The 11,496-nt window shown below is 39.8% G+C and overlaps 1 protein-coding gene across 1 annotated transcript; it reads left to right on the forward strand.

The window, feature by feature from the left end:
* Positions 1-535: 535 nt before the first annotated feature.
* LOC104231917 (G-type lectin S-receptor-like serine/threonine-protein kinase At4g27290) lies at positions 536-1,683 on the forward strand. The gene is made up of 2 exons (XM_070151741.1): positions 536-715; positions 778-1,683. Exons 1-2 carry the CDS (start codon positions 536-538, stop codon positions 1,681-1,683), a joined length of 1,086 nt encoding a protein of 361 aa, XP_070007842.1.
* Positions 1,684-11,496: the final 9,813 nt, after the last annotated feature.

Here is an 11,496-nt window from a genome sequence, read left to right on the forward strand (position 1 = left end):
TAGTAACTAAGATGTGGACAAGTGTGTCAAAATTGTCCAAATATCCTAAACACACTTTATCATCCAAGTTGTGTCACAAAATGAATTTCTTTTTTCCGGTGCAAAATATAGTTATTTTTTCTCTCTAGTATGTATCAATTACAAAATGGAATGCTCATTGTTGCACTCGGAAATATATAGTTTGTTCACACTAGCCAAAATTCTTCTATGTTCCCATTTGCCTGCTTCCAAAATTTTAACAAACATACTGAGGGAGACGTGGAACTGCCAAAGACTAAGCAATCGTTTGCTTACTGGGGAACTAATCTCGATATAAAATTTGAGATTATATTTATCTCGTGTCTTGTTATAAAATATAGCTAATACCAATATAAAGATATAAAAATCTAGGTATTATCTGTATCTCATATTATATGTGGGCAGGAATATAAATGTTCTGAACCTAACGACCCCTAAGTATCAGTAATACTAGTACTATGCATCGTATTTCCATTCCTTGGCAGCAAATAAGCCACGCCATCTGCTCCCTAAACCCATGATCAAGAGCTGGTTCTCTTATATACTTGGAATTGACCTGCAAAATGAAGTCTTGGTCGTCTTTCAGACCACCTACGGAAGAGAAGACCATGAGAGACAGGACATATTGACTTGTCATATCCACCCTACACAGTTAGATAGATTCTCTTTAACTGTTTTGAAGAAAGATGCAACCAAAGTATAGCCATGGATACATTTCTATTCAGTCTACTAATCTGCTCCTTAGTTTTAATTTAAAAGGTTAATGGTCAAGGGGATATCATAACTACAACTCAGTTTATCAAAGATGGTGAAATTATTGTTTCCTCTGGCGGAACATTCGAATTGGGTTTCTTCAGTTCAGGAGAAACTTCTACAAATCGATATGTTGGAATATGGTACAAGAAACCTTCTGTTATTACTCCAGTTTGGGTTGCTAATAGAGTAGCTCCTGTCACCAATAAATCTGGGGTCTTGAAAGTCATTCAGTCAGGTCTTGTTGTTCTTGTCAATGATACTAATGCCACTGTTTGGTCAACCAATTCATCAACAACTGTGCAAAATCCTGTTGCTCTGTTGCTGGACACTGGAAATTTTGTGGTGAGGGATGTAGATGATCCAAATCCTGAAAATTTCCTCGGGCAAAGCTTTGATTATCCTAGCAATACATTGCTAGCCGGTATGAAACTTGGAACGGACTTGGAGACTGAACTAGAAAGGTATCTTAGCTCGTGGAGAAGTAATGACGATCCTGCTCCCGGGGAACATACTTATCACTGTGATCCCACTGGTTATCCGCAAGACCTTATGAGAAAACGCCCTAATGTGACTTTTAGAGCAGGGCCATGGAATGGTCTTCGGTGGAGTGGTGCACCCAACATGGTGAACAACTCGATCATCTATTTTGGCTTGATCATGAACAGTAGGGAAATTAATTACAATTATAAACTAGTGAACAAATCAGTTATTTCGACGTTAGTGATAAAACCTTTTGGAAAAACTATGCGTATCATTTGGATTGAGAAGACTCAGAGTTGGGTTAACTATCACTCTGCAGATGCAGATTACTGTGACACTTACAAGTTATTGTTGCGGAAACCAAATGTATATGTCACACCTCCTTTTTCCGCACCCGCGAGGGGGGCAGGGGGAGTTTTTTCCAATTAAAGGACAATCGAAACGGGATTGGTTTATTTATTTCAGAGTCGTCACTTGGGAGATTTAGGGTGTCCCAAGTCACCAATTTTAATCCCGAATCGAGGAAAAGAATGACTCCATATTACAGTCTGCGTACCAGAAATCCGGATAAGGAATTTTGTTAACCCGGGAGAAGGTGTTAGGCATTCCCGAGTTCCGTGGTTCTAGCACGGTCGCTCAACTGTTATATTCGGCTTATTTATCTGATTTTATACGAATATGAACTTATGTGCAAATTTTATCTTTTAACCGCTTTTATCATTCACTGTTATTTTTATAGGACTTGCAACGTCGTGAAAACATATCTCGAACCACGTTACATCAATGCACCCGTGGTTATTGACATATCTCGACTCGGTTGAGATTTGGATTTGGGTCACATAAATGTGCACCCGAATTAAGGAGAATAAATTATTAAGACGCGCCTAAAGCAACTAGCGTATTGTTATTTTGGGGAATGCAGAAAAATTCGCTAAACGGCCTGTCCCGAATTCTAAGTGTTTTAATATATATACAGTTAGAGGGCCCCGCGACTTGTGCATTTTTTGTTTGTCGAGGCTCGTCTCCTTCATTATTAAAAGGATTTACAACGTCATGGAAATGCATCTCATACCACGTCACAGTCAATGTGCCCGTGATTAGAGACACATTTCGATTTCGTTGAGATTTGGATTTGGGTCACATAAATGTGCACCCGAGTTTAGGGAGATAACATTATTAAAGGCGCGCCTAAAGCAACTAGCGCATTATTATTTTTTGGGTAGGGCCGTGAAATTTGCTAAACGGCCCATCCCGGAATCTAAGTATTTAATACATATATTTTGTGAGGGCCCCGCAATTTGTCCCTTTTATTTGGCGAGGCTCGTCTCATTTTATTTTTTATTATTATTATCTTTTTTATTTTTTATATTTTAAAAGGGATGCCATTTTTACGCCTTTAACCATACTAAACCTTACAGCTTCTTTACAACTAAAATCTCATAACTTGTTAGAAGTTTAATAAAAAGAGTTTTAGCGAATGAGTATTTCGGGAGTAGTAATAACATGTACTAATAATAATTTTTTTTTGAATGAACTAAGGGAAGGAAAGGACGAACAAATTAACGTCAAACTTGTGTCATAAAACAACTAGTCCAACTTAATTGAATGACATCGAATAAACAAGAATCACATAACGCAGAATGAGCAAAAAATGCATACGATGAAAACATAAGCAGAAAATTATCATATCAATTTCTATATTGCATCTTCGAACATTTAACGTAAAGTTTCTTTATCTAATACATCGAGGTTTACTAACCTGAATAAACAGAAACGCATAGAGCCATGGACCGAACCTCTACATCGACCTCAACGGAACAAGGTCGAACTCAACCGAAACAGAAAGCTCAGGCCAAAGGCTGTCGACGACCCGAGATGAAGCAGAAGGGGTCGAGGGACAGTGATGACGCAGCAGCAATAGTTGCTGCTTGCCGGGGCTCCGGTGGTCGTTTGGCGTGAGGAAGGAGCAACTATGGAGGGTCGTTTGGGCAGTGACGACGCAACAGCAACAACTATGGTCGTCGGATTTAATGGAGGGAGTCCGGACAGGTTTGATGGAGCTATGAGGAATGGACGTGGGCTGATGGTTTTTGACTGTAGGGTCGAGGGTTATGGAGGCCTGGAGGCGAGGAGGGTGACGATGAAGCTGGTTCGTGAGGGATGGTGGGTTGTTGATGGTGGTCGCGAGACGGAGAGGGAGCTGGGGCGACGACCGGGAAAGCAACAGTCGTTGCTGCTTGACAGATGCTGGACGCAGTGGAGGAAACGGTTAGCGGCAACAATGGTGGGTTTCACGGAGGTGGTGTTTGGTGGTGGGAGTTGGTTGCGACGGGGGGATGGAAGGGTCTATTTGGTGTAGGGTTCCGACTGGGTTTTTGTTTGGTGGTCGTGAGGGCAATGATCGACGGAGGGAGCTCCTAGGTTTTTTCTCTTCTTCTTCTTTTGGAAGAAGATGTACAGTACCCAAAAATTTCCAAAATTCCCGTTTTTTCTTTTTCTTTCCAAAAGTCATGCCCGTGCATTTGTAATGGTTTTGCCCAGAAAAATGAGCCCCACGCGTGGTGGGGTTCGAGACTTGTGTCCCCCACGCGTGGTGGGGTTCCCCATGTGTCCTGGACTCGGTTTATTATGGGCTAGGTCCGAAAATTAGGCCTAAAACCGGGTAGTTTGAACCCGAATATTATTCTTTTGCCCGGACCCGAAAAATAGGAACACGTTGCTTAACTAGTCCTATGTAAGCAAAATAACTACTAAAAATAAGACTAGTATTTAAACAAAACTATATCTTTTTTTTAAATATTTTTCAAGATTTAAAATAGCTACAAAATATTAATAAAACTATTTTTTGTAATTTTCGTTTTTTTAAATATTAAGATAAAATATGAAGTAATATTTTTTGTATTTTTCAAAGTTAAAATGACTATAAAACATTAATAGAATTATATTTTTTTGTAATTTTCGAAATTATATAAAGTACAAAAATAAAGTGCAATTTTTGTATTTTTTCAAGTTTATGAGAGATACATAAACTAAAATTTATATATATATTTTTGTAATTTTTCTTTTTGCAACGAAATAAAGTAAAAATAGTAAAAATAGCTATACTAGACCCAATTTCACATATTCACGCTAAAAATGTGAAAATTCTCGGGGAGGGTCAAAAATCCGGTGTCTACAGCTGCCCCTCTTTGACTGGAAACACGAAGAGTTTTCCGACAAAGAACGACTAGACATGTTTTTGACCCGACCATTACTTGGACGGACTACACTAAGGAAAGGGAGGGAATGTGACCGAGCCCTGGTATCTGAGATGCCTACATATCCTTGGTTATACAGGAATCAGGCCACGTGTAGTTCGGAAATGAGAGAGATAGTGGAGTGTACCGAGGTGAAGAGCCGATCGAGGTGCCGTTCCGTTGAGGTTCCGGTCCGCGGTCATGTCATTACAACAAAAATGAAAACTGAAAAAGACTAACTAAGCCTATCAGCTACTTGTTACAAGGATTCCTATCTTTAAGTCTTCTGAAACTTGGTCTTGAGTCTTGAATAGTGCTTCATACAGACTTTGGATTTGAACCTTGATACTTGCTAGTTGTAGGTGCTAGTTCTTGAACAGATCACATCTGTTCTCCACTTCCGTATTTTTCTCCTTTTTTGTTTTTCTCCTTTCTTGTTCTTCTTCTTTTCTTTTTTCTTTTATGTTGTGTCCAGCTTTTGTCGACCATCTCAGATGTTGACTCGCATTCTTGAGGCGAGCTTCTGCTATTTATAACTTGGTTGAATGCTGGGGATTTTTGTTGTAGCCTTCTGCTTCCCGGAGCTGGGGATTCCTGTTGTAACCTTCTACCTTCCGGTGGGGTTACTGATTTCCAAAATCTGTAGTATAAGACTAAAATGTATTCCTCTTGTTATACAGGTAGGCGCCTGAAAAGAAATTTAAAGACTGAAAAGTATTCCACTCGTTATGTAGGTGGGCGCCTGACAAGAAATTTAAAGACTGAAAAGTATTCCACTCGTTATGTAGGTGGGCGCCTGACAAGAAATTTAAAGACTGGAATGTATGCCTCTGTTCTATGGGCGGGCTCCCAATTTCAACACTTGAAAGTAAAGACTGAATGTATTCCTCTGTTATTATGGGCGGGCTCCCAATTTCAACACTTGAAAGTAAAGACTGAATGTATTCCTCTGTTATTATGGGCGGGCTCCCAATTTCAACACTTGAAAGTAAAGACTGAATGTATTCCTCTGTTATTATGGGCGGGCTCCCAATTTCAACACTTGAAAGTAAAGACTGAATGTATTCCTCTGTTATACAGGTGGGCGCCTGGATTTAAGAAAATGACTCTTTTTTCAAAATGTTTTTTTAGCATCTTAGGAGAAAGATTCATCAGACTAAGATTTTGATCCTAGGAGAAGGTTCATCAGACTAGGTCTCTATCTTAGGAGAAATATTCGTCAGACTAAGATTTTGATCCTAGGAGAAGGTTCGTCAGACTAGGTCTTGTTTTTTGGTATCTTAGGAGAAAGATTCATCAGACTAAGATTTTGATCTTAGGAGAAAAATTTGTCAGACTAGGTCTTGTTTTTTGGTATCTTTGGAGAAAGATTCATCAGACTAAGATTTTGATCCTACGAGAAGGTTCATCAGACTAGGTCTCTATCTTAGAAGAAAAATTCATCGGGCTAAGATTTTGATCCTAGGAGAAGGTTCGTCAGACTAGGTCTTGTTTTTTGGTATCTTAGGAGAAAGATTCATCAGACTAAGATTTTGATCCTAGGAGAAGGTTCATCAGACTAGGTCTCTATCTTAGGAGAAAAATTCGTCAAACTAAGATTTTGATCCTAGGAGAAGGTTCGTCAGACTAGGTCTTGTTTATTGGTATCTTAGGAGAAAGATTCATCAGACTAAGATTTTGATCCTAGGAGAAGGTTCATCAGACTAGGTCTCTATCTTAGGAGAAAAATTCATCGGACTAAGATTTTGATCCTAGGAGAAGGTTCATCAGTCTAGGTCTTGTTTTTTGTTTTTGGTATCTTAGGAGAAAGATTCATCAGACTAAGATTTTGATCCTAGGAGAAGGTTCATCAGACTAGGTCTCTATCTTAGGAGAAAAATTCATCGGACTAAGATTTTGATCCTAGGAGAAGGTTCATTAGTCTAGGTCTTGTTTTTTTGGTATCTTAGGAGAAAGATTCATCAGACTAAGATTTTGATCCTAGGAGAAGGTTCGTCAGACTAGGTCTCTATCTTAGGAGAAAAATTCATCGGACTAAGATTTTGATCCTAGGAGAAGGTTCATCAGACTAGGTCTCTATCTTAGGAGAAAAATTCATCGGACTAAGATTTTGATCCTAGGAGAAGGTTCATCAGACTAGGTCTGGTTTTTTTTTGGTATCTTAGGAGAAAGATTCATCAGACTAAGATTTTGATCCTAGGAGAAGGTTCGTCAGACTAGGTCTCTATCTTAGGAGAAAAATTCATCGGACTAAGATTTTGATCCTAGGAGAAGGTTCATCAGACTAGGTCTTGTTTTTTTGGTATCTTAGGAGAAAGATTCATCAGACTAAGATTTTGATCCTAGGAGAAGGTTCATCAGACTAGGTCTCTATCTTAGGAGAAAAATTCGTCAGACTAAGATTTTGATCCTAGGAGAAGGTTCATCAGACTAGGTCTCTATCTCAGGAGAAAAATTCGGCAGACTAAGATTTTGATCCTAGGACGTTCATCAGACTAGGTTTTTTTTTTTTTTTTTTTAACAACAACTTAGGAGGAAATGCATCTCCTATGGGTGAAACTAAAACAAACTTAGGAGGAAATGCATCTCCTATGAATGAACTAAAACAAACTTAGGAGGAAATGCATCTCCTATGAATGAACTAAAACAAACTTAGGAGGAAATGCATCTCCTATGAATCAACTAAAATAAACTTAGGAGGAAATGCATCTCCTATGGATGAAACTAAACAAACCTAGGAGGAAATGCGTCTCCTATGGGTAAAACTAAAACAAACCTAGGAGGAAATGCGTCTCCTACGGGTAAAACTAAAACAAACCTAGGAGGAAATGTGTCTCCTACGGGTAAAACTTAAACCAAACCTAGGAGGAAATGCATCTCCTATGGGTGAAACTAAAACAAACCTAGGAGGAGATGCGTCTCCTATGGGTAAAACTAAAACAAACCTAGGAGGAAATGTGTCTCCTATGGGTAAAACATAAACTTAGGAGGAAATGCGTCTCCTTTGGGTAAAAGTGAAACAAACTTAGGAGGAAATGCATCTCCTATGGGTAAAAACTTTAATGATTTCAAATTAGGAAGTGCGTCTCCTATTGGAAAAGACGTGAAATGTATTCCCTTGTTATACAGGTGGGCGCCTAAAATATGAAATGAACAGACAAAAAGTATTCCTCTCGTTATTCAGGTGGGCGCCTGTCTTCAAACAAACAACTTAGAAAAAATAAAATCCTATTCGAGGGCGGATGAACCCAAAATATCCTATTCGAGGGCGGATGAACCCAAAATATCCTATTCGAGGGCGGATGAACCCAAAAGATCCTATTCGAGGGCGGATGAACCCAAAAGATCCTATTCGAGGGCGGATGAACCCAAAATATCCTATTAGAGGGCGGATGAACCCAAAATATCCTATTCGAGGGCGGATGAACCCAAAATATCCTATTCGAGGGCGGATGAACCCAAAATATCCTATTCGAGGGCGGATGAACCCAAAATATCCTATTCGAGGGCGGATGAACCCAAAAGATCCTATTCGAGGGCGGATGAACCCAAAATATCCTGTTCGAGGGCGGATGAACCCAAAATATCCTGTTCGAGGGCGGATGAACCCAAAATATCCTATTCGAGGGCGGATGAACCCAAAATATCCTATTCGAGGGCGGATGAACCCAAAATATCCTTAAGACTTGAAAATGTCTTACCTCGAATACTTGCTGGGGATTGGGATGAATTTTCCCTTTCTACCTTCCCCATTTTTTTTTTTATTATTATTATTAGCTTCTTCCTTCGAAGACTAACCGCTGAGGATACCGATTTTCACCAAACTGATGTTGGACTCCTCGAAACTGCTAGGGATAACACTGTTGGGTAAAATGTTATCAGCTAGGGGTACCTGACTTCCAGAAAATTTTCTAAATGGAAGGAAAGTTTTCTGCCCCAGTTTGATAATATCCCTTGTGGCATGCAATTCTGGCATCAATGTCATTTCCTTTACCTGCTTCAAATCAACAAAATTTGTTAGTTTAAAACATGGTGGTTGGTTGTGATACTCCTACTGGGATGACTTTTCCTTTTCTCCTTCCTTGCACTGTATTCAACGACTTGTTGGGGATGATATTATGTGCTGGGGATAATCTCTTCCTGCTGGGGATATCCCTCTTCTTTTGTGGCATAGCTTGGAAACTGGCATTTCCCCGACCTTTTGGATGTACTAGTCAGATCTCATCTTGAAAAGCTGATGGCATATTTGAAGTCATTTCACACTTGTTCTAACCAGACAGACTCTATTGTGGATTTTTCTATGAAAGGAAAAAGATAAAAGGGAACAGAATAAAAAAACAGGAAAAAAATGACTCTTTAACAAAAGAAACTATAAATAAAAACCTATCAAATGCAGATACCGACTCTAATGGCCATGACATGCGTATGTGGCCTACCATCAATCATCTTTCAAGATCTTCAATTGGCGATTCCCTATCTGATTCTCAATCTTATTCGACTTGTAGTGCCCGCAGGGTTTTCACTAGCAAGTCTCTCTCATTTTTGGTTCTTCTCTCAGCTTTCATCGCCTTATGGTGCCTGTGAAGGTTTTCACCAATAAGACTCTCTCATTTTATATCTCTCTCCAGCTGGGGGATTTGGAGTGTTGTCGGTATGACTCTTTCTGTTGGAGATTAGAGTCCTTTCTGTTGTGGAACAGAATGTTATGTTCGCCGGTAAGACTCTTCATTTGTCTGACTTGGCATCTTTTGAAGACTGATCAGAAGGTCTTTCTTTGGACCGTAATGTGGGTTTTGGATAGGCTAGAAAGAAAGGGTATAAAAGGCTCAAAAAATACATTAATTTTGGGCTATTAGTTACAACCTTCGGAATTAGATTTATTTACAACAAACGCAACATTTGCCCCAGTTTCTTGCTTGGGGATATTTTAATTGATTTTTATTTTTATTTTTCAAAACTATGACCGAGCCGTGAAGCGCCTACGTATCCTCTTTGAGGAATCAGGTCAAACGTAGTTCCCAATTCCTCTTTTTCTTTTGATTCTTTTTTTTTTTGTTATCATTTTTCTTTCTTTCTTTTTCTTCTTTCATTTTTTCTCTTTTTCGTTTTGTTGTTTTATTTTCTTTTTTTTTTCTTTTTTTTTTATGCCATGCTTGCATTTTCTAGTCGTTTTTACTGATTCCGAACGAGGGGTACGAAAGAAAAATAGTAAGGCTCAAAAGGGGTTAACGAAGGATAAAGTGTTTAGGTAGCAGAACAAAATGCCTTCGTCATTTCAGTCTTCAAAACATGCCAAGTGCAAACAACACAATTTAAATTTATAGTCTCTTCTGATGGTGCTGGACTTGACAATTATATTCAACATTTGTTTGTTCATTTGTTACTTCTAAAGCACCGTTGGGCGACACTCTCATTATTATGAACGACCCTCATGCCAATTTGGCGAATCTCTGCTTTTTAACGGTTTTCTTTGTGTTTAACTTGCCCTAGTTCCACATGACTCGGGCTCCAAATAATCTCAAACCGTTCTTATTTCATTTGAATGCTTTGATCACCTTTTGGGGTTTTATGATTAACTTTTAAGATTAGGCCCAAAGTGTGTGCGCATGTCATGTCACTAGAATCGGCGCTGAACAAAATGACAAAAGGACTAAACAAAAAGATGACTGGAAATAATAAAAGACCGGATTTTGTATTAGACTACCGGTGAAATGGTTTAAATAACAAAACAAACAAAACAATCCAGAACAAAATCCTAAAACAAACTGGACAAGACAACATCCGACTTATAACCCTAATAATCCGAACAACAGAAATGACAACAAAATGAGCCACCACAAGCTTCTCTCTTGCTGACCAAGGAACGAAACGTCCTCCCACTTTATCAAAATTGGCATTTTAGCCACTGAGCTTTGCATCAATACTGCCGAGACCATTACCAGCTTCAATCTCATCAACCTCCGTCGGCAAGTTCTCGAGGGGGTTCGAGTGCTCCATGTCACTGTTATTAATCACAACCCGCCCTTCTCGGATCATTTTCTCTACTTCCCTTCTCCAACTATGACAGCTCTCAATGTTGTGCCCTATGACATTGGAGTGGTAGGCGCATCGCGCTGCCGGATCAAAGCTCCTTGCAAGTGGATTTGGAGTACATGCGGGGAGTGGTTCAATCGAGCCAGCATGCCTTAGCCTTCCAAACAGACTGGCACAAGATACTCCAATAGGGGTGAGAGTCTTTCCTCCTTTCAATAGCCTCTTCATTCTTGCATGTTGACAGGGCCGGAAACCTGATCCAGGTGGCTTTTGGTAGGCTTGTGTAGGTGGGTAGGCATTTTGTGGAGCCGGGTGCCTGGAAAGTGAAGTATGGCGGGGAAAGAAGTGGTGTTGGGGAGCGGAGAAGCATTGAGGAGTGATGGAGCTACTCGGGTAGCTGGGAAAGCTGCCATAAGTGGGTTGGGATGGAGAGTATGGGGGATCTTCCATTATGGTGTTGGGTGCTTGGGAAATGACCGAGCTCAAGAGACTTGGCGGTGGAGGGGGTGGTGCTTTTCCCGTTATCCATGCCTGATACATGTCTGCCACATGCTGTCTCAGCATTCTCACTTCTTCTACCAACCCGCTGTTCCGTTCGATCAATTGTTGTCGGTCATCAGTACCGACCCACTCGGTTCTGCGGTTCTGAGCCATTGTCCTTTGATTTTGCTTTGCAGGGAGGAGTTACCACAACCAACCACTTTCTATATATGGACACATCAAAGGGAAGCCATCACGTTAGTGTTAGGGCATTGGACAGACAATCATATATCAGAGATACAATGTACCTAAGCAGTTAGACAATTGTGCCCCCTGAAAATCTTCCACACTCTCTTTTATTTATTTATTATTATATTTTTTTTTTATTTTTATTTTAGTGGTGGTCGAATCTTATAGAGATTGCCTACGTATCACGTCCCCGCGTGAATCAGACCTTGCGTAGTTCGGACAAAATGAAAGGTAACAGCAATGA

The sequence above is a fragment of the Nicotiana sylvestris genome, chromosome 7, assembly GCF_000393655.2.
Source record: "Nicotiana sylvestris chromosome 7, ASM39365v2, whole genome shotgun sequence".
Lineage (NCBI taxonomy): Eukaryota > Viridiplantae > Streptophyta > Magnoliopsida > Solanales > Solanaceae > Nicotiana > Nicotiana sylvestris.